This window comes from Chelonia mydas, chromosome 6 (genome assembly GCF_015237465.2).
Source record: "Chelonia mydas isolate rCheMyd1 chromosome 6, rCheMyd1.pri.v2, whole genome shotgun sequence".
Taxonomy (NCBI): Eukaryota; Metazoa; Chordata; order Testudines; family Cheloniidae; genus Chelonia; species Chelonia mydas.
Window position 1 is genome coordinate 52,204,300 of NC_051246.2, and position 26,243 is coordinate 52,230,542.

Consider the following 26,243-nt stretch of genomic DNA (forward strand, 5'->3'; position numbering starts at 1 on the left):
GTCCCAATAATTTGGCAATGCAAAGAGGGAATGAAAAAAAATAATTAGGGCTGTCAATTAAGTTTTGCACTGTTTTGTTTTTGAGAGCAGTTATGTAACAAAAAAATCTACACTTGTAAGTTGCACTTTCAGGATAAAGAGATTGCACTAAAGTACTTGTATGAGGTTAATTGAAAAATACTATCTCTTTTGTTTATCATTTTTAGAGTGAAAATATTTGTAATCAAAAATAATATAAAGTGAGCACTGTACACTTTGTATTCTGTGTTGTAACTGAATTCAATACATTTGAAAACGTAGAAAATCATCCAAAAATATGTAATACATTTCAGTTGGTATACTATTGTTTAACATGCTACTAAAATTGCAATTAATCACGCTTAATTTTTTTATCACAATTATTTTTTTTTAGTTAACCACGTAAGTTAACTGCGATTAATAGACAGCCCTACTTATCACTTAAGAAATTATATCAATAGCAAAATTACTAATGACTTTCCCCATTACAAAGCACCAGAAATTGGAGGATTTTAGAGCTATCAGGTAAATTGTATAATTTTATTACAACATTTCTGGTTAATTTAACAACTATATTAACAATTGTTGTTAATAGTTTTCTAAAGTCAGATTATGTCGCATTGAAAATCTGATCTGCAATTACTTCTAATAGAAAAGCTGATCGTTTCAGCCTCATGATTTGATCTTGCAAACATTTATATACAATTTTCCTCGCACAGAGACACTGTCATTAATAGAACTATGAATAATATGAGCATAGTTACTTGCATAAGTGTTCAGCCTGCATCAGTATTCTAATATTAAGCATCATAATGATCTCAAATCTGCAACTGGATCCAACAGCATGGAGCTCTATACTCATGCAGCTCCCCACTGCACCTAATACAGGGGTTTATGCTAGTACACCCTATTACAAGACAGGGGCCTAAAATGGCAACCTCCAGCGAAAGCCACCATAGTCCCATTCTCTGGAGTTACCAATGCAGTGACAAGGATCTCTGCAAAGGGCTTTGAAAGATACTATTCAAATATATAGTCATATTTAGTAAACATTTATTCCAAGTTTTGTCCTTTGGTGGAGGGAATATTCAAGGTGTGGGGTGTTTTTTTGTTTTACATAAAACAAAACAAAAAAACCCACCAACCTATTCCCATTAGAATTTTTTTACGTAATCTCTAAAAAAAGAGAGAGGTCAGAATTTGATTCTTAGCTATTTATGAAAATTAATCACTGCAAGTTGTGCAGTTTTTCTTTAAACTAGGTTACAAGGTAAATATGGAGTCAGCTATTAACACAAAGGAGAATGAAGAAAGATGATTCTGTTAATATAAACAAAGAAATAGGCACTGCAAGAGGAAAACAAGTTTAAAAACCAGCATTTGTTACATGTATTATTAAAAACCACATACCACCAACAGCAGCTGTTATAAGGTACTGTTGGCGATTTCCTCCAAAGAAAGGTCTACAGAGGAAAACAGCAACAGTACATTACAGGTTGTCACGGCTGGAACCTGCATGCACAAAACTGATGGGAAACTATGTTCTCAGTGGCTGACCAAATCGCAGTGTAGGGTAGGAGTGGAGGGGGAAGGGACGTTGAGGGCTCATCAGGTGTAACGGCAGAAAAAAAGAAACAGAAAGGTCATGCATATCCCAAGGGGGAAAAACTGCAAAATTAAACACTAACTGGACACGGATGAAGTTTTACAACTGTTAATATTATTGCATAAGGACCTGTTGACAACACTCATGAGATAAGTAGTACTTAAAATTAAGAGGGTTTATTATCTTCTCAATGCCCAACGAGTTACGTGTATAAATCTCTCACAGAGAAGAGAAATAGCTCTTAAAGATTTTGGGACTTACAGAATCAACTTTTTTGATATCCATCAGCTGAGTCTCAAAAACATTTAAGCTACAGATTAACAAAAGCCTATGCAAATTAATTAACTGGATTTATTTTATTTATAGATGGTGCACATTAACCTTTGTGCCTTCAATCCGCATTCTGATACTGAAGAGGAAAGATGTTAAGGTAAACTGCCATGGGGGAAGGAGGGGAATAAAAATTAGTCTGAAATCTAATACGTAGACTTTTTCATAAGTTTGATTTTTCAAACAGAAAAGACTTTAAAAAATTTTTTTACCATCATTGGTGACCATAAAAATCTCAGATCACCTGTAATGTTGGTTTTGATATATTTAACATTTTAAACTAGCAATCTGTTGCCAGTTCCATTTGTCTGGTCAGTATCAATGGCATATTTGTTAGTACATCTCAAAATCTTTTTAAAATCTTGCTGGTTATTGACATTTACAGAGAAGCTCCGAATTTCATGTATATTTTGCCAAAGCATAACCTTTGATCCCATCACCAAATTTTAAACAATGCTACAACTCCTCACATCTTCTCCTCTAATTTGAGGCAAGCAGCCGCCATTTTCATCGATAACTCAAATGCAGACATTAAGCTTCTGAAACAAATCCAATAAATGACCCCAAAGATAAGAAGCTCAGATTGCAAAAGCTAACAGAATAAAACATCCACCAATAAACATGATGTAAAGTGATGAATGTATGAAACAGATAGAGTCAAGGAAACAATCCAACATACAAACTGAATTACAGTAACCAAAAAATTCTGCTAACTTCACTAGCTGCATAGATCTCACTTGACTACAGAAGTGAGACATGGAGGAAAGATCTCAATTTTGTCTGAACTGCACAAACACAGCAGATTTGTAATACCTGCTATGCTGGCATAACGATCTAGTTTCATCTTAAATACTTCAATTCACCTTCTCTCTCTTCTTCAATCTGTGCCATCCTCAGGGCTATGGCAGATTTCTCCTCTCTGACTTGGTCATGCACCTCCTCTGATTCTGGTACAATCTCCTGCCACTCCAAAAGCTGACTCTGAAACTCATCCACACTGCCCGATTCACTGGCCTACAAGAGAAGGTGGACATGAAAATAACTTTTACCAAAATAAACGTAAGAGTTAGATTGTAAACTATTCAGGAACAGAAGTTTCACCTCTGCGCTTCACATACAGCTTTACATAAACAATAAATACAACTAAGACCAACAAATAAAGTAGATAATTTTCTTTAACATTAAAGACCACGTGAACAGAAGACCTTGCAAGTTGATCGTTAAAAAAAAAAGCGCCAAAGCTGCTTGTCAGTGGTGGTCAAAGGTTGTTTTTTTTTGTTTTACTGAAAAGTTTTTTCAACAAAAATGGCTTATTGACCAGAACAAACATTTCCATTGAAAGACTTCATTGTGGTCAAAATTGCTCACTTTTTGAAATTAAACATTTTCTTTTCTTTTTTTTTTTTTTTTAAAAACAGGAAAAATACACTCACACCTTTTTCCCCCCTAAATCACACACAGTAAAAAAAGTGAAGGTTTTTTGTTCCCTCACCAAAATAAAGTTTATGGGGAAAATATTTAAAAATAGTTTCAAAATTTTGCCATTAAAATTTTAGAACAAAAAAATTAATTTCCTTTGAATTTTTTGCAAAATACAGTTATGTTTTTCAGCCTGCTCTGCTGGTTGTACAGATACCAGGATTAACAAACAATATCCATCATTCTCAGGGGCTATTTAGCAGACATGTCTAAAGTACCCCCTCCCTCTCACTTTTATGTCTGAATCTATATATCTGTGATGGAAAGAAGATTTATTAGTTGATTATATCAATTTGTTTTTTACATTAAATAGCACTGTGCTGACATCTCTTGAGTTATCTGTAATTAGATGAACACTAAACTGTTGAAAATTACATGGATTTTCTACATATGCAGGAACTCAATAGCACTTTCAAAACAATTTAAAACCTAGAGGCTTTTTAGCTGAATGAATCATAACTGGGGTCTCAATTCTGTATGCTAGTAAATTTAATTTTAACTCAAATTCAAGTTTCCAATAATACTGTTACGAAGGCTACAGTTAGCACTGTGAAGCTAATCAACAATTCACATGAATCAACTTTGAATAGAAAACCTGTGAAGCTGCCCTCTTTGTAACTTGTTCGAGATCAGCCTGCAATTTTCGCTGCTGCTCTTCGTAGACTTCCAGCTTGGCCAGCAGTTCTTCTGCAAAAACAAATGAATTGGCTTCATTATTTGATGCCAAAATAACATGGTAAACCAGCAAATACCTAAAGAAAGAGTAGAAGCCCAAACTGAGACCACAGAATCATTTGGCTTAGAAGATATCAATGATGGGCTTTGCAGTCTATCTCCCTACAAAATTAACTCAGATTATTATTAATACTGTCAATGTTTTAAATCTACATCAGTGACACTCAAAACTACAAAGGGAAGCACTATTATCCCCATTTTATAGCTGGGGAACTGAGGCACAGAGATATAAAGTGAATTGCCCAATGTCAAACTGGAGCAGAGCTGGAATCTAAACTCAGATCTCCTGAATCCATGTTCAGTGCCTTGTCTACATCACAGAAAACCACAGAACAGTTTGCTTCAGTGATACTTTCTGCTCAGAGAGGCCAACTCCAAAAGTGTGTGTGTGTCAAGGACTCAGGTATAATACACAGGCGGTACTTAGGGGGGAAGCTTACACAGTAAGTATCTGAAATATATGTCGCTGTATCCCTTGCTGCTATTCTGAATTTCATTAAGAAAATTTAATTTTGTAATCTCTGTAGAATAAAGCAGAATAAATAAACAAACTGCCATTATGCAGTGTATTTCAATTTTAAAGCTGCCAAGTTGTCTTCCTTTGAAACGTTACCATAACAAAGACAAGAAAACTCATTGTCTTTATTTTATTACAAGTCATCAGTTCAAAATCCAAGATGACAGAGTAAAACAAAAAAAACAGTACTATCGCTTCATTGATTATTTACCATTTTGAGTTCGGAGTTCAGAAAACGCTTTCAGTTTTGACTGTAGTTCTTTCTTTTCAATTTCTAATTCTGAGATACAGTTGTTTAAGGCAGATATGTCATCATTCTTTGATGATAACTATAAAGAGAAACATTGTTAATTTCCGTGAAATGTACTGAAATGCCAAAATCAAGATAAAAAACAAAGCTAATACAATAATTTCTTTAACTTTTTTTTAAATAAGATTTTGAGTAACAATATTTCTAAAATAGTCAAGTGCAATAGGTTACTGAAAACTGGTAGACCTTTTCCTTTGTGTTTAAGTTACAGACTATTACACTACTTATTAGAACATTCCCTTGTACAAACGTTTTGAATTCAGGAACAGTCCTTTTCTATTCATATTTTAGGTATTTTCTAGAACCCCACTTAGTGGACCTTTTACACTACATTTTAGTTTTTTAACCAAATCTACAATCACAACCCATTGTAAAATAGGCATATAATGTTAAATTAAAAATGTTACATGTACACTTTTCAGTTCATCCTCCAGCTGTTTGATTTTTGATTTAGACCAAGCCTTCATTTTAAGGAATTTAGCTTCAGATTTGCTGGCCTCTTCTGTTTTCAACTTCACTTGAGCTAGCAAACAAAGACAACAATCATCATTTAGAATTCTAGTAAAAGGATCAATGTAATTACAAAATATATTTCAGGATTTGGCATGTTCTATTTACTCGGCTACGCCTGCAAAAATGTCTGTGCTGTAGTCATATCTAGTAGGGAAAAGAGATTGCTTAAAAATGCTAGGCCAAATTTAGATGTAATGTAATGAATGTATCAAGTTTATTTTTAGGGTCCTCTTCTACATAGCATCTAAGAATCTCCCAAGTAATTAAAACAACAACTCCTCCACTAAAGTCAGTGAAGCTGTACCCAGTTTATACTAGGTCTGAATTTGGCACACAGTATACAGTGGAGTGACAAGGAAGCTTTTCAAATATAAAAGTTACGCTTTGATGCAATACCTTCTAGCTGTTCCATCTTTTGTTCAGTTACAGTATCTACATCTATAGCTTGTTCTGAGTTACTCTGTCCATTATTTCTTAATTCTGCCACTTGTTTCTGAAGCTGCAGCAGGGCTTGGTCTTTCTCTTGCAGCTCAGTTTCATGCTTCTCTTGGATCTCATGCACTTCAGCATTATGTTTCTCCTGGACCTTCATCATTTCAAGTTCATGTTTCTCCATCATGTCTCTTAGCTGGGCTCTCATTACATGTTTCTCAGCATCCAGTTTAGATTGGAGGTTCTCCTTCTCTGATTGAAGACGTTTCAAGTTTTCATTAATTTCCTGTATTAAAAAAGAAAATTGTTTCAGATTTTCTAGATATACCCCTATCTGCTCCTCTGCACATGCAACACACTTTAAAAAGATCACTCTCAGGGCTGGTCAACTGGCAGCATAAGGCTCTGTCACATATCTCTAAGGTCTGAACTCCCTAGCAATAGCCTGAAGATACACTGGAGGGTGTGCACTGCTCTAGTGCTAACTACATCCTGACTGGTTCCGTAGGAGGAAATGTCCCTTTATAAATAAGAAAGGGAAAAAAAAAAGGGAAAAGGTCGTCTGGAAAAACCACATATCATACGCTGCTGAGTTCTGAAGACCAAAAATAAAAGAAGTTGACAATACCTGGCTACAGTCCCCTTCTAAAGTTCTTACTCAGGAAAATAGAGATAGGAAAAGTCTAAGGGTACGTCTTCACTACCCGCTAGATCGGCGGGTAGCGATCGATCTATCAGGGATCGATTTATCGCATCTCATCTAGACGTGATAAATCGATCCCTGAATCGACGCCGGTACTCCACCTCGGCAGGAGGAGTAAGCGGAGTCGATGGGGGAGCCACCGTGGTCGACTCGCCACCATGAGGACAGCCAGGTAACTCGAACTAAGATGCTTTGACTTCAGCTACGCGAATAGCGTAGCAGAACTTGCGTATCTTAGTTCGAACCCCCCCCAGTGTAGCCCAGGCCTAAGTCATTTATAACCCACCCGTCTGGTCTTTCCCCCACATTATCTAGTCCAGGGGTTATCAAACTTCATTGCACCGCGACCCCCTTCTGATAACAAAAATTACTACATGACCCCAGGAGGGGGGGACCGAAGCCTAAGCCCATCCAAGTCCGGGAAAACGGGGGGGGGGGGAAGGGGAGGAGGGCGGGAAGAGGAAAAATGCCGCCCCAGCGGGTGGGGGGGGCACTTGTAACCTGAGCCCCGCCGCCCAGGGTGGTGGGCCTTGGGCCCTGGGCTCCAGCAAGTCTAAAGCCAGCCCTGGCAATCCCATTAAAACAGAGTTGCGACCCACTTTGAAGTCCCAACCCCCAGTTTGAGAACTGCTTTCTCATTTTGTTTTTAGTAGTTTCACATTAGCTGCCTGAGGCAGAGCAAGACTGCAGAATATATTTATAAATGAATAGCCAGCACAAATTAGACACCTATATAAAAACAAGTACTTTTGTAATGAGCTCTAGACTATGCACCGTCCGGTAGTCCTTGATCTAGAATGTTTGGGACAGGAAACTAACAGCCCATTGTGTATATCTGAGAATTAGGAAAGCAAATAGGATAGCATGAATGGAAAGCAAGATGGAAAAGTTAACTTGCTTAAGATGAAATAATCACTGGTGGAAACCTTCACACGCACCCAACTCTTGGCCCCCCCAGTGATTATTCCATCTTAAACTGCTGAAATTTTCCATCAGAGATATAGCAGACAACGCAGTCAGTGTGTATCAAAATCACAAGGGAGATCCTGGCATACATACCCAATGATAATTTTGATTACCAGAGTAGAAACTGCTAGAAAAAATATCTTTCTTAGATAATAATAGTCCATCAAGTGCTCTCGGTGCATGTAGATTCAATGAAGGATGTGTATCTGTATTCATGACTCTGGAAAGTCCTTAGAAGATGCCGTTCCAATAATTATGCAGTTGGTAACAAAAGTATAAAGCATGCGAAAGATTGACAGCTTTCTGCCTGCATCAACAGCATTCACTTTAGTCTGTTAAAGAACACTTTAAATAAATGTTCTGCAGTCCCCAACAAGTATTTTAATCTAGAAAATTTTCAGATGTAAGTAGGTAAGTGGTGTTTTCCCAGCTCTCTTCTTGTGTATGCAAATATTTTCCCCAGGTTTCTTTAAATGCCATGAGATTATACTGGTATTCAACAAGCTTTACGGTGATTTGTTAAACAGAACTGCAGCACACTGACTCCATAAAATATTATCAAGTATAAGCCTTTTTTTTAAAAATTATGTTAAAACTAAAAAATACTCCATGAAGTATTCCATAAGGTGAAAACTTCAAAATAGAAACAATGACAAAGGGTTAGTCAGTTTCCGTTCCTGTTCCACAAACCTTGAAATTGCAATAGGGAGAAATTTTATTTGATTAATTATATAGCAGCAGTAATCAAGCCACATTTTTCAATCTACATCTGGCCAATTCTGACCTTGCTATGATGATCCATATTTGTGTCACCTCAGGATCAATCTACTGCAACACATTCTATATCCTCAAAACCATTGAAACTGATGGAAAGTGTGGCAGCCCACCTAATTAAGTGAAATTTCCTGGAAAAAGCACTTAGCCCAGTGCTCCAGGACTTGCACTAGCTGCTCCTATTGGTTTCTGGATAAAATTTAAGGTGTTGGTTTTGGCCTGCGATAATCTTACCTAACTTTCCTGTCCCCACCCCATGATGTTTGTTTCTATTGCAGTAGCACTCAACGGCCCCAGTCAGGGTCTGGGTTCCTTTCTAGGAGGAGGCACTGTATATACACAAAGAAAGACAAAGTATCTTTTCCTTGGAAAGCCTACAATCTAGTTTGCTATTATAGTTGCAAACAAGAGAAAAGCTCAAGCTGGAATCCTTTCCCTTTAAAAGAGGGCTGCTAACTGGGCATTCTGATGGAGAGGCCCTCAGTTTTGCAATTCACTCCTCCCTCTTTGACCTGAAATAACCCCAATCTGTTGACTTTAAGGGCATACTGTAAAACCCTCCTCTTCTTCCAGGCTTCTGAGGGGATAGGGGCAAGCTAAGGGCTGGTGTTTGTGAGTGGGATGGAGTATTTGGGGGAGGAAGGATGAAGGAAGGGCTGATTTTTTGTTATATTTTCAGCTTGTTATTTTCTGGTTTGTATTTATACTTGTTGGTACAAATGATTACTGTGTTTTTAACAAATGGAACCCACATAAAGTGTGCCTGCCCATTGCTGTATGTATAAATCAGAATAAATAAAATCAAAGAACTTGGTTTTTAATTCATTAATTGACTAGACTATAAACACTCCATGTACAGTTCCTTACTTTCAGCAGCTGGTCCTTGCCATCCAGTTCTTTCTGCAGCATGACTATCACCTGTGTCCTACCCAGCATGACTTCCTCCTTTTCATGTAGCTTCTGCTTCAACGCCTTTAGTAACTAGCCAGGGAAATAAAGGAATTACATTTTACAGGAAAGAAAAAAAAGAAATATATTTCCTTTTTTATACATATATTTCTTTTTTTTCTATATATAAAGAGGCATTTCTTCCATCTTCCCAAAATATCACTTGAGCTGTTCCTCACAGAAGTGCATTACCTATAACCTGCATTTTCTTCCTTGCCTATACTCCTGCAGAGCTGCCCAAATCAAAGCAAGTCAGTTAGTTCCCATTGCCAGCATACCTGTTCTAGATCAGCACTGGCATCAGATTTAGCAATTAATTTAAAGAGCTCTTGCTCATGTTTCTGGGCTTGTCCAACCAGTTCCTTTTCCTTTTCCTGGATAATATTCTGAAACATGCGTATCTGAAAACAAATGATAAAAACTAAGTTTGAAACAACATCTAAAGTACACATACATGCATGACAGCATCATTAAAAAAAATACTACCAATACTACCAGTACTAGTATTGACCATTCCAAGGACCAGATTCCATTCTCAGTTACACCAGTGTAAATCTAGCATTAGTAAGGGTAGAATTTTGCCCCGAGGGTATATCACAGTGTAGTGAATGACCATTACAAATATAATGAAAGTATCTGCTTTTGTTTGGCCTCACACATCTTGACCCTCTTGCCTTGGTTGTTTCCCTTACGATTGTTTAATCTTTCACCTCTACACATGCCTGACCACATATACACATGCCTGACCTTTAGCCACTTCTATCCTGGCTCTCCCAACCCTTCCCAAATTGAAGCCATGTAGGACAGCTACCTCCCTCTTAACTACTTGTTTTACATTTCCAAACTTGTCTTTCCTGGTTACCTCACAAGTTTTGTCAGGAATAGATACAAAACCACAGCGGCCTAACCGTTAATGAATATTTTAAAAAAAACATTTTCTTTTTAAGATGAACAGTCACGTTACCTCCAGTGTCCCAGCTAGATTTTTATTTGAATAATTACATTCTGCGTCTTCAGAAAGGAGAGTGGGGTGGGAGGAGGTATTGTTTCATGGTGTCTGTGTATATAATGTCTTCTGCGATTTCCACAGTATGCATCCCATGAAGTGAGCTGTAGCTCACGAAAGCTCATGCTCAAATAAATTGGTTAGTCTCTAAGGTGCCACAAGTCCTCCTTTTCTTTTTGCGAATACAGACTAACACGGCTGTTACTCTGAAACCTGTCAGAATACCTTCTGTAATTTCACCTGGATATATTATTCCTAATTTCCTGTCCCAAAATGATTAGCGGTGCTGCAGGCCATTAAACGGCTGCAGTGACCTCTGTGGTGAAAATCAGCATTTCTGATGTGGGTAAATTAATATATAAATATAGTCCGTAAAGCACTTTGGGAGTACTGGGATGGAAAATACTTTACCAATATAAGGGCTTAATCTTGGAGGTGCTCAGCAAACTCATCTCCTACAGAAATCAGCGAGCTGATCTCAGTGGGAGTTGAAGGTATTCAGCACCATACAGGAATGGACACAATTGTTACTACTACTTGAATACTGATTTGCTCTTTCACTTTCACATCTTTAAGGCACTTCAAGACTCTCTTGCCCATTCTCCCCTTAGTTAATCAGCTGTCTCAGTTCTAGCTAAGTTCTTTTATAACTCTATGCAGCTCCTTTAGCAGCTGAACAAGAAAGCTGCTTTGATCAAATGAAGCAGGAAAAAAAGCACTAGTTTTATTTAATTGTGCTCAAGGTACTTCAAAGAACAAATAAAAAGGGGAGTCCCTGCTCTGAATAGCTAGTTTTAGACATGCCTTTAGGCTAGGGTCTAAACAACTAAAAGAAGGGATGACAAAGAGGACAAGGGTTACAGTAATAGGATGACACTATTTGTCATGACGTACACATTTTGGTGGTAAATTTTGGGAGGGCAGGCAAAGAGGGACAAGTAGCTTTTCGATTTTAGCTCAGTTCAACTCATATCATCATCATCGTTATCCATTAGATTTCCTCTTCCCAGCATGTTTAAATCCCCATTCATTTCAGTGACACAAGCCACCCACAGAACACTAAAAACTGTTTTCTAATTCACTGTTACATAAGCTCTAATTACCATCTAGATCACTGTTGAAGGGATCTTCAAAAAAATCGAGAACTGCAGATGTAAGTTAATTGTTGAGATATAGTGGTAACTGGCACATCCACTGTATCAACTCTAAACACCAATGAATTTACAATTTGTTCACCTACATTTTCTATATACATGGCTTCTCTTTCCTGGAAGTGATCTCTCTCTTTGCTCTGAAGGTTTTTAAGACTCTCAATCTGTTCCTGGAGTAGGCTACATCTTTCTTCGCTATCTTCAACCTTCTTGGTAAGGCTCTGAACTAGAATCTGCATGCTCTGCAGTGAAGACTCTTTCACAGACAGCTGATTCTTTGGAGTGCAAGATATAAGACAATTAGAGAAATGTAACCTGGGCTAAAAATAAATGACAGCATCGTGAATTCATTAGCCTCTACAAAGCTAAAGCTAGCTTAGATTTAGATTTCAACTTTTGTTTTATGTTGTCAGTGAAATTTGCTAGCTCATTCCAAAATATTACTAAGAATTATTTCAAGATGTTTTTGCAAGTTGGACTGGAAAAAAGTTATGTACAAATAAAAATTCATCAACTTAACTGGAACTCATCAGAATAGGACTTTTATTCATCTAAGCAATGGTGCAAGACATAGGGGTATGCTCCCTAGTATAATGGAACAGGATCCTTTGACTCTCGCATCTGGGGGTGGAGGAAAACCCATATAGGTCTATGCAGATTCGCCACTTCAGATGCCATTAACATAAACATATACTAACGGTATACCTTTAATTCTTCACTAGGGGTAAATGTTTCTTTGGCAACGTTGCTTGAGTCACATGCTAGCTGCAAATCAATGATATAGGCTTCTTTTTCAGCTAGTTTCTTTTCCTTCTCTGCAAGCATGGCATCCATTTCAGCCCCTCGCTGATGCTGGGCCTCCAATTCGGCAATCTGGGAATGAAAAGATAGCTATACTTGTAACTTACAGGTCTATCACCCACCCTCTTCCAGGTTACTGAGACCATGAAAGTCAAGTTTCTGACATGATCAAATTTTGACTGCAATGGTATAAATATTGAGCCTGGTATTGGCCCTATTAGCCATGCAATTTCTGCACAATCAGCATTCCTGCAGCTCTCCATAGCCAACGGAAATGTTCACAGACAAGGCCTCTGTACAGCACAGCTACAGTCTGGGGAAAGCCATCACTTGTTTACATTTACTCCCGTTGTTGCCAAAAAAAAAATAGGCCACAAAGAAAACAGAAGTCAGGCGGCATTTTGAGACAAAATCAGAGAGTTGGCAAGCTACCATTATCCCTATTCACAGCGCTCCCAATTCCAACTATTTGTAAACTACAGCAACAACAAATTTAAGGCCTGACTCCTCACCAATAAAAGGAATGGCAAAACTTCCATTTCCTTCAATGGGGCAGGATCTGGCATTTAGCCTCTACTGATATCTTTACAGGCTATTTTCACAACACATCTGTTCAGTCTTTAAAAGTAATTCTACACTGAGTAGATGAAAACCCCTCGTTAACATCACATAAGATCCTACCTTTTTTTGTAGTTCTTCATTTGTGTGTGTGTTCTGGAATTCTAGTTCTTCAACCCTCCTTCTAAGTACTAATAATTTCCCACGGTTAGCTGCAGCATTTTCCTGGTCACCATCTCTAGATACCTATATGGAAAGAGAGAGATTTTAGCCTCTAAAGGCAAAATAAAAGATTTCCACAACTCCTCTAATTCAGACAATACTGGAAGGCAAATTGTCATTCTACTTATGAAATACTACTGCACATTTCAGAGTTCCTCTCAGGACCCCCGTATTTTTAATGTTCCAACAAAATACTAAACAAAGAAGCCACAGAATTTATGTCAAGTCTGTGCAAAACCTTCAAAATTTAAAGTATATCATGCTGACCACATATGCTGGATGGACATGCATTATCCTGTAAAAAAAAAAAAAAAAAAAAAAAAAAGTCCACACATTTCTCCTGGCAAGCACAACCCACATAGCGAGAAAATGAAAGGGATGGAGAGAAGGGGAAAGGGGTTATTTTTTAGAGTATATATCAAACTATCCTGAACTGAAACATTACTACCTGGAATTCTGTTAAAAAAAAATGTACTAGATAACAAATTTGTATAAATTATTTACAATTTACAATCACAAAACGTGCATCTACAAATCTGACAACCTAATTACATGCTTTCCAAGCAAGGACCAGTGATCTTCATCACAGATCACAACTGTATTAGTAAGTTAACTGTTAAATTACCAACCACCATATGCTTTGGAAGACATGCATAAAATCTATTAGCCCTTTAAAATTATGTCCAATATCAGCACAGTTTTCTAAAACAAAAAAACTATAAAGATTAAAGTATTAATCAATTCTTTTACAAGCTGCATGTACAATTGTACTAATGTGTCAAACATCATGCTGTTTTAAAGAAATACTGATATTTTCAAAAACATTTTTAAACCCGTTTATGATAAAACTTCAATTACTGAAATGAAAGATTCTTATCTATTTTAATTTGCCATTTGTATATTTTTCACATTTGGCCTTGGATAATAAAAACTGACTAGTCCCCTTCACTTTTGCAAGTAGTTATTTTTAGGGCTGTCAATTAATTACAGTTAACTCACATGATTAACTCAAAAAATGAATCACAATTAATTGCACTGTTAAACAATAAAATACCAATTTAAATTTATTAAATATTTTGGATGTTTTCTACATTTGCACATATATTAGTTTCTAAAACATAGAATACAGAGTGTACAGCACTCACTTTATATTATTTTTTATTACAAATATTTGCACTGTAAAAATGATAAACAAAATAAATAGTATTTTTCAATTCACCTCATATAAGTACTGTAGTGCAATCTCTTTATCCTGAAAGTATAACTTACAAATGTAGATTTTTTTTTTTTTTTGCTATGTAACTGCACTCAAAAACAAAACAATGTAAAACTTTAGAGCAGCGGTTCTCAAACTTCATTGCACCGTGACCCCCTTCTGACAACAAAAATTACTACACAACCCCAGGAGGGGGGACCAAAGCCTGAACCTGCCTGAGCCCTGCCACTCCGGGTGGGAGGGCCAAAGCCCAAGCCCCACCGCCCCAGTCTGGGGGGCCCAAAGCCCCAGCAAGTGTAATGCCAGCCCTGGCAACCCCATTAAAATGGGGTCATCATCATCTCTGGGATCCCAAACCACAGTTTAAGAACCGTGGCTTTATAGCCTAACAAGTCCACTCAGCCCTACTTCCTGTACAGCCAATCGCTAAGACAAACAAGTTAGTTTACATTTATAGGAGATATTGCTGCCTGCTTCTTATTTACAATGCCACCTAAAAGTGAGAACAGGCATTCGCATGGCGTTTTTGTAGCCAGTGTTGTAATGTATTTAAGTGCCAGATATGCTAAACATTTGTATGTCCCTTCATGCTTCGACCACCATGTTTCCATGCTGATGATGTTCGTTAAAAAAATAGTGTGTTAATTAAATTTGTGACTGAACTCCTTGGGGAAGAATAGTATGTCTCCTGCTCTGTTTTATCCGCATTCTGCCATATATTTCCTGTTATAGCAGTCTCGGATGCTGACCCACCACATGTTTGTTTTAAGAACACTTTCACAGCAGATTTGACAAAACGCAAAGAAGGTACTAATGTGAGATTTCTAAAAACAGCTATAGCACTCGACCCAAGATTTAAGAATCTGAAGTGCCTTCCAATATCTGAGAGGGACGAGGTGCGGAGCATGCTTTCAGAAGTTTTAAAAGAGCAACACTCCAATGCGAAAACTACAGAACCTGAACTACCAAAAAAGAATATCAATCTTCTGCTGATGGCATCTGACTCAGATGATAAAAATGAACATGTCAGTCCCCTCTGTTTTGGATCTTTATTGAGCAAAACCCATCATCAGCATGGACACGTCCTCTGGAATGGTGGTTGAAGCCTGAAGGGACATATGAATCTTTAGCGTATCTGGCACATAAATATCGTGCTATGCCAGCTACAACAGTGCCTTGTGAATGCCTGTTCTCACTTTCAGGTGACACTGTAAACAAGACACGGGCAACATCATCTCCTGCAAATTGTAACCAAACTTGTTTGTCTAAGCAATTGGGCTGAATGGACTTGTAGGCTCTAAAATTTTACATTGTTTTGTTTTTGAATGCAGGGGGTTTTCTGTACATATTTGTAAGTTCAACTTTCATGATAGAGAGATTGCATTACAGTACTTGTATTAGGTGAACTGAAAAATACTATTTCTTTTGTTTTTTTAAGGTACAAATATTTCTAATAAAAAATAAATGTAAAGTGAGCACTGTACACTTTGTATTCTATGTTGTAACTGAAATCAATATATTTGAAAATGTGAATAATATTGAAATAAATGGTATTCTATTATTAACAGCGTGATTAATCACAATTAATGTTTTAATTGCACGATTAATCGCAATTAATTTTTTTAAATGCTTGACAGCTCTAGTTACTTTCTAACCAGTTTCCTTTTCTAGTTCTCATGTGTTAGCAAGATGGAGGAAAACGTGGGGTGCAAACATCCAAAGGGAATCATTATTCCTTTAAAAATAGTTTCCATTACATTTTGAATGGAATGTCCATGGAAACACTTCTTAACTTTTGTAAAAAGCTATAAAAAAGTGGATGGGTGGATGAATATACAAGATGGATAGAAAACACACACATACATACACACAAAGCCTTAATTTGACCCAACTAGTTCATCTCAGATCCTGGATTTTAAAATCAGGTCCACCCATGCAGATCTGATTACAGGATCGTGGTAAACTGAAGTCTAACTTTAAAAGTGGAAGGACAAACTCACTCTCTTTTTTTGCTCTGCTTTTTTCTCTTGTCCTTCTGATCCTGATAATTGCTTCTTAAGTTCTTCCAGTTGTGAGGTCAGTGATGTTACCTTGGCTTTGTTCTGCAGCTTTACTTTTGAAAGCTTGGCTTCAGAAGCTTCTTTTTCTTCCTACCAACATCAGAGTATATATATATATATAACATCATAAATCTAAAACACTTACCAAGAACTCCTACCTCCACAAGGACATTTTAACTTCCTGCCCAGAAGCCCTGCAACTATAAAGCAGTTGGATAAAATTCCTTTCATTACTGCAAAGTGTCTGCACTGGGCTACTATGATACTCACAGGTATTGAAACTTAAGGGGCAGCGTCACACTAAAAATTATATATTAAAGAAATTTTCCTTTCCTTTCTTAGTAATACTACTTCAAGGCCTAAACCTTCAAAAGTACATAGTGATTTGGAGTGCCTTAATTTTCAGATGCCTGACTGCAGACACCTAAATGGCCCTATTTTTGTAAGGCAGGTGACTCAGCTTACCCTATCTCAGCTTTTTACTCAGCTGGGACAATGTAACTGGGATGAGGTGCTCCACTTCCTTGATGACAAACTAAATACTACACTGATATTATGAATGCTGGTCACTTGATCATTTGTGCCTCTGGTCAGCTACATTTAGATTCACAACACTGCAGTGGAATGTTTCATTAAAAATAGTTTGGTTTGATTTGCTTTAACAAAAAAATATTTGTTCAATATTAGGTTTTGTATAAGGCCATCTTTTGAAACTTATTTTTAGACTAACATGAAAATGTCCCATTAAAACAGAAGGGTGAAAACATATCTTTCAAGAACTCACTACAAATATGAGCTCTAATCAAAGAAGTTAATGGTGAAAATCCCTCAACAGTCTATAGGGCATCTAGTATAAATTCCTTCCATTTACTGTGGCCAAAAATCAAGGGTGACATGCAGTACCATAACGAATACAGAAATTATGATTGAAAGAAATTTGGAGGGAAAAGTAATTTTTTTATCTAAAGCAGCTCAGTCTGGGATAAGTCTGCATTCTAACCAAATGCGAAACAATATTTTGGACAATATTAACCTAAAAGGAGGAAAAAGTCCCTGTCCAGCTTTGCACAACCTTCAGTTTGCAACTGATAATAGTCCCCCACATTTATCAAGAGCATCTGTTCTTTCTTGGAGATTGCCTATGTAATACTCAAAGCTGGTTACAATTCTGGAAACAGGAGGTAAATTGGTAGGAAGCTGTAATGTATCCCCATGGACCTGCAAACTGTGATCACTGCTTCCTTAGTCCCTAATATTGATATAACTGACTCTTAAGCCTGTTTTTAGGAAAACAGCTTATTCACCCAAGAAAACATGACTGCAGTTCATTTTCTTCTGTAGCTGAACAGTCAGTCACATTGATGTGTACACACAGTACCTTTAACCGATGATCTCTATTCCGAAGTTCATTATCCTTCTCTCTGATAAGTTCTTTGAGCTGCGTTACCAGCTGTTCAGTACGTGTCAGCTGTTCAGTCAAATCAGCCACCGACATGTTTGCTGCATCTTGCGAGCCATGAGCCTACAGACATTAAGTATACTTTTGATCAGACAAAATGGTGCAGACAGAGCTGGCTGTGCACAAATCACAGTCATCCGCTTTTCAGCCAACCCAATCAAATTTAGGCAGAGGGTAGTATTTTTAAAACTTAAACATACTGTCTAGACAGCTTCAGGATAATTTGTCAAATATGAGTTACAGAAGCAGCACTGAAATGAAACCCTGGTAACTGAAATCTCTGTAACACAGATTGTTCCCTTCAGTGCAAATTAAACTGTACTACAATACAGTGGGGACACTATGCTGTTATAACCTGACATGATAAAGAAACCCCTGTTTGTTCTTCCCCTTCCATTACTCTATGTGTGGCTGTCTTTACATTCTGAACTCCTTGGAGCAGAGACTGCCCCTTTTTGTCTGCCTGGAAAGCAGCTAGCACATTGTAGGTGCCACCATAAACAATAAAATCTCTCATTTCCAGTCAATTCCACTGCAAAATTAGAAGCCACCTCAACTGAAGCGTGATCACTTGCCAAAAGAAGGCTTGGCGGCAGAAATCTAGGCTCTGGGTGGAACGCATGCACCTGTCAGGACAAGGCTCAAGGGAGAGTTCTTGAAAATATCCAAGGAATCCACACCACCCTACCCTTTTAAAACAACAGAACAAGCTGAAAAACTTAAAAAAAGTAAGGGGAGAAAAGAGGCATTTCTCCTCCCTCTCACCACAAAAAATTGTTTAAAAAAAAAAAAAAAGAGTTGGCACAAAATTACAGCACTAGTTACTTTACAAATCCATTTGTGTTGTTTTTAGAAACTTTTCTTGTATAGAGGGATGAGAAGTGATACACAGAGATTTTTACCCATTACTAGAAGAGATTAATAGTTTCACTGAATGTTGCCTAATTTTAGATACCTGGCAGTAGTTTCAGCAGAAGAAAGAAAAACTCTTCCCATTACAAGCTATAAGATTCGTACCATTAAATAAAATAATCTTGAAAATGGCAAAAATAATCCAAAGCCCCAAGAGTCATGCATTTTAAATCTAATATTGATGGTTAAATAGTCAGCATGATTTTAATTCTTGAGGTTCTCTGCTGGTGTTAATGCAACTAATGATATATACAGCCAAGTGCTAGCCTGCAAAAAGGGATTAATTTAATGTTTACATGGCTTCTGCTGATCTTTTCTTAACTCAAGATGAACACGTCGAAAGTGAGCAGTGTAGTTGTGGCTAGACTCTGAGGATTAAAGCTAATTGGACTGGGAGCATTGAAGCCACCATTACCTTTAGTAACTATCTTAGAAGAACAGGTTAAGCAAGTTAAACAACAGCCCTTGCAAAAAAGCAAATACTTATTACCACATCTTGAACTGAAATTTTTAAAATTCACAAGTTTTTTTAAAAAGTCAGCACTTACAAAGTTTTTGCTTTGTTTTGTTTTTTAAAATACTTACTACTGCTTTAGGGGATGAATCATCTCCAGTGCCCCATTTCCACATAGTTTCAAGATGGCTGTGAGAAGGAATAAGGAAATACAATTATATTGCAATGAATATCAGTACCACTTAGAAAACTATATACATAACAGACTTGTTTTCTGGTATTTTTTTCTCCAGACCTTTCAGTTCAAGATAATTCCAGCTAATTTAATATTGTTTAAAAAAAAAAAAAAAAAAAACCATTTGCTGAAACCTGATAGGAACTTTGACACCCAAGTCACATCACGAGTTGCTATTGATTATGAAGAAAGTGCTGTTTAATTATTTTGTACATTATGTTACTTCTGCAGACAGGGAAACCGCCGTAAAGTACCAACATTATCATTCCAAATATTTTTGGAAATTAAACTGAAAAAGACAATCTTAAAAATGTAAGTGCCTTAAAGTACTTTTTTGGCACTAGTGCTATTTCCACCTACAAATAAAAGGTACAGACTGTACTCAGTTTGCTATCATATAACCTGACCTTAGACTCATGCTGTATTTGCCTCTGCAGTATGACAAATATTATTCCAATTCATATTTCTACAGAATGAACAGATTGCTGTGCACAAAAAATAAAGACATTGTGGCTTTCTGCGACCTCCATGACTTCTGCAGGGGCCAGTGTGGCTTACCCCAGGCTGGCCACACAGCTGGCTCGGGGGCCAGCTGTTCAGGTGGACCCTGGGGACAGCCACAGCAGTCGCTGCTCCAGCCGGCCGGAAAAACCACAGCCCCAGGCAGCGGTCCCCGGCTGGCCAGAACAGCTGCAGTCCACGGCTAGCCAGCCGGCACAACCACTGTCTGCAGCCCTCAGGAGCTGGTGCCGCTGGCCCCTTGTACCCTCCTATCATGGACAGGTCACGGTCCATGAATTTTTTTTTTTTTGCCCATGACCTGTCCATGACTTTTACTAAAAATACCCATGACTAACTAAATCGTAGCCTTGACTATGGCACATCACACTGTACAACAACTGATCATCTCCTACTCATATGCCTAAGGGCCTAAATCTTGAGAAGGGCACTAACTAGGAATTGCAGGTGCTCAGCACCTCTCTGGTTCAGACCTAAACACAAGCTTTCAAAGAGCCTGATACCCACATTATAAGTAATTTTTAAATTTAGTAGCCAACTTAATAGGATGCAGCTTTGGGGCTCCTCTATTTCAAACATTTCAAGGCCTTTGAAATGTTTCTCCCCTTGATGCAGGAGTTACTCACACTAATGGCTCTGCCACACATTGCAAGAACAGGCCTTCCTGAATTTAATCACATCTTTCTAAAGCAAGTTTCCTATCAGATCCATTTTGTCAGCATGTACATGAAAGCTAATCCCACAGTACAGGCAGCTCAAATGTAAACTTATATGTACCGCAGTACTAAGAACGTCTGGCTCATCTGACAGAATTTAGTTAACTCTTCAAGAGAGGCCTGTGCTATAATTTATCACATTTGGTTTGATGGCCTGCATTAAGAATACTACACACATCTTGCTGTACTTCTGACTTTGGCCAGTCTTCAAGTTGCAACAACAAATGAGAAGCCAAACAGCATCTGTTCAGTCACCTGTCCCACAAGCAACACTTTTCAATGGAATGTAATTTGCCTTTTCAAATCTGCATGTATAGGTTTCAGTAAAAGCACAGCAGAACAGCTGTGCTTCTGAATTCAGCAGATCAGTTTATTAAAAATGCTGGCACATACTTTATCTGAAAGGAAATGAAGAATGAGAGCACAGACTGTTATTAAAGCTGAGCATTTACCACTGCTGAGCTAGAAGCAGGGATCAGAGTGTTATGCAGGAAACATAACAGTCTCTTCTGGCTTTAAAAACCTATGAATCACAGAGGGACCTGGATGTGGATATCGTTACTTTTTTCTTTTTTTAAACTCTCCTTCCTGCATCCCTCTTGAGTCACAAGACCCAATTTTGCCATCAATAATACCTATGCATTCCTAGTAAAATGAAAGGGTATAATGAAGGCAGAATCTGGTTCAGTGTAGCTTGGGGCTGTGTGTAAATTTTTTGTACTTGTAAATGCTTTAGAACCCAACAAACATTAGCTGATGCAGCAAGTTTAATTCACTACATACCACATCCCCTTGGACACCCTGACCAATACTTTTGACATATTATTTACATTACGGATGTTAATTAAGGAGCTTTCAGGAAGGGCAAGCGTACCAAAAACAAGTTGGGCAGCACACCTGCATTGGACTCTCTTTACCTATCAAGTCAACTGGGAGATACTGATGGGAGTTGTTTTTCTTAAATCAGCCAGAAGAAATGGTTTTTAGGAGTATAAGCATCAAGTTTATAAGAACTGAACCCTTAGGAATCAAATCCTGGCAAACACAACTCAATTCTTTCTCCTTCCAAAGAAGTTAAATGGAGCTCCACTTCGTTTACCATGCGTGCATTTTTCAGATGTGAACTTAACCAGCAAATGCCTGTCTGCTACGTAGAACATTAATTATCTATAGGCCCCAATGTTCTTAATGACCATTCCTGAAGTTATGAAAGTTCTGATTTCCTCTCTCTTTCCATATCAATTCCAAACTCCTCACACTCATTTTCAAATCTCTGCACAGCCCCAGTACAGCATCCATCTCAGTCCTTATTGCCTCACCTCATGCACTCTGCTTTGACAACATCTTTGTTTTAACAGCACTATGTACCAATTTCCACTGTGCCAGGAAAACCTCTTCTCCACCATGGAAAATTGGGGAAAGCCCGCAAAACCTTAACAGATGTTGGGAGAAACTACAGAGGCCCTGTGCCTCCGTACAGCCTCTGGGACATCATGTTGGTCTCCACTGAGCCATGGAAGCAGTACGGCCCGAATTGAGTGGTTACTGTAATACACCACGAAAGGGAGGAGCAGAAATGATTGCTAACGAGGGTCCCACTCCTACAAACACTCACGTGCTGTACGCATGTGGATAGTGTCGCTTATGTATTTGTAAAATTGCCCCAACCCTAAATATCACTTACAGAAATAGCTTTATATGCATGAGTAGTCATTTAATTGTCCTCAAGGGGCTGTCAGGGAATTATGTGCTTCTCTCTGACCCTCTTCCATAAGTATGGGGATGGCAAAGAAGGATGCCCTAAAAGGTACTTCTTTCTACCCCAACCCTAGATGTGAATGGTAGTTCTCCCCATTCACCAGTGAGGGCAAAGGGGCACACTATGTACAATGGTGGAATTTGTAAGACCGACCCTACTAAGTGGTTTTTAATGTAAAATATCCTTTATTTTGTACTTGATATGTGTAAATTTAGGGGGAAATATACACTTTTAATAGTTTGTTCATTGCCATAGCATTATCTTGCTTCCATCCTCTCTACATTCAGTGAATCCTAAATTTGATGTTGCCTGCTTGGGCAGTTATTCCTCCACTTTGTGTCTGATGCCAAAAAAACTATGTTAAAAGACAACATTGTGGTTGAGAATAAAAGTGAAGTCAGCAAACTCAAGGTTATGAAACCTACAGCAAAAGGTAACTCAGATATTTGTGTGTATGGTGCATTCTACATTACTGAGTACCTTCTTTTATTTCTTACATTAACACACATGGAGTAATTAAACACATGTATTTGAGCGTGTAGGGCACCAGAAACACAGCACGTTTCCATACATCTGGAGCTCCATCCTTAAATATGCTCAGTTAATGGAAAGCTGTGCTGTATGTTTGTTATGAAACAAATGTTATCTGTAAGTCAAGATTTCTCCACAAATACCAAATGGCTTTTGTCCTCATTGAGAATGGTCATGGAAAATCAGATGCTCAAAAAAAACTGGACACTATATTAAAAACACTACAAAATTGTCTTTAATGTATTAAAACTAATACCTAATATTAAAACTAATAGGGTGTCAGACTGAACAGTTCAACCTTAGGCTAAGAACAAACAAAAGCAGTCAACCTAAGGGTATTTAAGTTTTCAGTCCCAGAACACAAGCTTATGAAGAGAAACAGTGATGTTTTAATCTCAAGTTATTTTTGACTGTTTTGCATAACTTTTACTATTCTGAAAGAAGGGTCATAAACTAGGAATGACAAGTAGGCTGACTATTTGTAAATAGGGGAGATAATTATTCAAACTGGTCCTTTTGGCCTACACATGTTTATCTGACTTCAAGCCTACTACAAGTTGCAAGTACACCCTAAATAAATATAACTGAAAAATTAGAAAACACTTTGTTCGCAGTATGAAGTTTAAAGCACTTGGTAGTTAGTTTCATTACTTCTCCTCTATAGTAACTTCACTTTCATTGTCCACACAGGATTTTCACAAAGCAGCAGGGAAGAAAGACCTTTTTCAAAAAATAAGAAAATATAACTGTAAAGCTACAGTGGAATTCAGGTGGGTGTGAAGTGCCTGGAATTATATGTAACTTTTACTTTCTTGTCTTTTAAACCCTTGGCAAAGTTCCATGTTGAAGTGTCCCTTTAATTAAAAATAGAAACATATTGAGTGGACACCAGAGCATGTGAATAGAAATACATTTTTCTAACTTCTCCCATTTTCACCCTGGCTTCCCCTTAAGTTTTCCATGACAAAGATGTAGCCTTAATTATAATTCTGGAGTGTGTGTATGGTATGAGAGAACAAAATCCTCAAACGGGCACCACTCCACTCTATAATCTGAAAGCCAACTATCTCCACTCATCTATAAATTCTTCTTTAGATCCTCAGCTTCCACTAGAAAGAACACAGATTTGGTGTTTTTTCTGCTTTCTCCGATTTCTTTTTGTGTGACTAACAAATCACACTTGCAAAGACTTGAATTTAGTCCAATTTCTGCACTGTTTAAAGCCATTACCGGACAGACTCTGAGACTCTCCAACATATGCAGCTTTATAATTTACTTAAGTTTTAATCTAAGAGAAATTCCACTTGCCGTCTCCTTTCCCTCAATATCTCCAATGCTTCCTTCCCCCATGCTACACTGGGCATGCCCTTTTTTGTGAGATGCCCCAGGAATGCAGATGCAATGGATTACACATCTTTCCTGAATATTTCCTGTTCAATCATGACTACACCACAGTCCTGGGAGCCCACTGCAGCTCTAGCCTGAGCCTATAACCAAGGCAACAGCTACACTACAGTGGCCCTCCTTTCCCAACCGGGTTTCCCCTTCCCCAATGGCGGTGTGAACCCAGGGCGTACTGAAGTCACGTGTCCCAGCACTGGCCAGTCTCTTGCCCTGCCAGGGCGCCACGGAGCAACGCAACAAGAGCGTCCCGAGTTATCATCAGGATCCAGGAGACTAGCGGGCACCGCCGAGTGCTGCCGCCGGCCCAGCCACTAAGTCCTTGGGGGCGGACGGGGCCTGGCTGCAGACAATGGGAGCCCGATCTCCGTCCCTCCCCGCAGGCCGGGCCGGACCCGGCTGAGGAGGAGTCACCCCCCGCCCCAGCTGCGCCCAGGCCGGTCAGGGACCCGATGCCGCTCACCTGCGAGCCGCACCGAGGGGGGGGGGAATCCGGGCCCCGCTCACCTGCGAGCCGCACCGAGGGGGAGGGGAAATCCGGGCCCCGCTCACCTGCGAGCCGCACCGGGGGGGGAGGGGGAGAATCCGGGCCCCGCTCACCTGCGAGCCGCACCGGGGGGGGAGGGGGAGAATCCGGGCCCCGCTCACCTGCGAGCCGCACCGGGGGGGGGGGGGGAGAATCCGGGCCCCGCTCACCTGCGAGCCGCACCGGGGGGGGAGGGGGAGAATCCGGGCCCCGCTCACCTGCGAGCCGCACCGGGGGGGGAGGGGGAGAATCCGGGCCCCGCTCACCTGCGAGCCGCACCGGGGGGGGGGAGGGGAATCCGGGCCCCGCTCACCTGCGAGCCGCACCGGGGGGGGGGGGGAAATCCGGGCCCCGCTCACCTGCGAGCCGCACCGGGGGGGGGGGGGAGGGGAATCCGGGCCCCGCTCACCTGCGAGCCGCACCGGGGGGGGGGAGGGGAATCCGGGCCCCGCTCACCTGCGAGCCGCACCGGGGGGGGGGGGAGGGGAATCCGGGCCCCGCTCACCTGCGAGCCGCACCGGGGGGGGAGGGGGAGAATCCGGGCCCCGCTCACCTGCGAGCCGCACCGGGGGGGGCGGGGAATCCGGGCCCCGCTCACCTGCGAGCCGCACCGGGGGGGGCGGGGCGGGGCCGGGCCACGAGGGTATCCGGGGAGGGGGAGCGCGCCCTAGGGGCGGCGGTGCCGGCTGCAGCAGCGGGGGCTCCGGCTCCTCCTCTTCGGCCCGGCCCAGGTGCTGCAGGGACAACAACCCGCCACCATCCCGGCGTCAGCAGCACCACGGCCGGGCATACGTCAGCGCGTCGTCGCCTCCCAGAGCGCAGCCAATGGCGAGACGCCCCCGCTCGCAGTCGCGTCATCGCCCCCTGGAGAGCGCGCGGGGGAGGGGAGCTGCCGGAGGTGGAGCCTCCGCCAGGTGGGCGGGGCTTGTACAAAGGGCCGGGGGAGCTGTCCAGGGGCGAAGGGAAGTGGGTGCGGGTGTTCCTACCTTTGTGTGAAGGGAGGGGAAAGTCAAGTGTCGTTTCCTCTGGGGGGTTCAAGGCTCGGCATCCCTGACCCCATATCCAGGGCATGTCATGGGGCTTGCAGGGGTCGCGCTTGCCCTTGCTGAGCAGATGTTCCTCACACAGACTCTAGTCCCAGCACTGTGTCACCGTAAGTGCCTGTTCCACCTTCTGTGCCTCAGTTTCCCCATCAATCAAACAGGGATAACAATCCCTTTACAAGATCCTGGAGGTCCTCCTCACCAGCAAGGCCGGCTGTGTCTCAGCGCCTTGTGGGCCTGTGTATCTGGACCCATCTTTTTATTTATATAATAGCACTTACATATGCCCCATGTGCAATCAGTACAAAGCTGACAGGATTCCTGATCACTTAGTTCAGCCACC

The 26,243-nt window shown here is 40.0% G+C and overlaps 1 protein-coding gene across 11 annotated transcripts in view; it reads right to left on the bottom strand.

Annotated features, from left to right (window-relative positions):
- LOC102938434 (golgin subfamily B member 1) overlaps window positions 1-25,706 on the bottom strand; it is a 65,528-nt gene extending 39,822 nt beyond the window's left edge. For 2 of the 11 annotated variants that reach the window (XM_043550044.1, XM_043550043.1), the window contains exons 1-13: window positions 19,302-19,532; window positions 17,724-17,867; window positions 16,286-16,435; window positions 12,971-13,093; window positions 12,194-12,361; window positions 11,578-11,763; window positions 9,610-9,732; window positions 9,251-9,364; window positions 5,905-6,226; window positions 5,403-5,518; window positions 4,897-5,014; window positions 4,029-4,120; window positions 2,817-2,968 (exon numbers count right to left, since the gene is read on the bottom strand). In XM_043550044.1, the coding sequence (XP_043405979.1) occupies window positions 2,817-2,968; window positions 4,029-4,120; window positions 4,897-5,014; window positions 5,403-5,518; window positions 5,905-6,226; window positions 9,251-9,364; window positions 9,610-9,732; window positions 11,578-11,763; window positions 12,194-12,361; window positions 12,971-13,093; window positions 16,286-16,435; window positions 17,724-17,867; window positions 19,302-19,346 (1,853 nt within the window). In that variant the 5' untranslated portion in view covers window positions 19,347-19,532. Of the gene's footprint in view, window positions 1-2,816; window positions 2,969-4,028; window positions 4,121-4,896; window positions 5,015-5,402; window positions 5,519-5,904; window positions 6,227-9,250; window positions 9,365-9,609; window positions 9,733-11,577; window positions 11,764-12,193; window positions 12,362-12,970; window positions 13,094-16,285; window positions 16,436-17,723; window positions 17,868-19,301; window positions 19,534-25,410 lie in introns of those variants that run through there. The other 9 variants (XM_043550049.1, XM_043550050.1, XM_043550046.1 and 6 more) reach the window with 9 other exon arrangements.
- Between the last annotated feature and the right edge of the window lie 537 nt (window positions 25,707-26,243).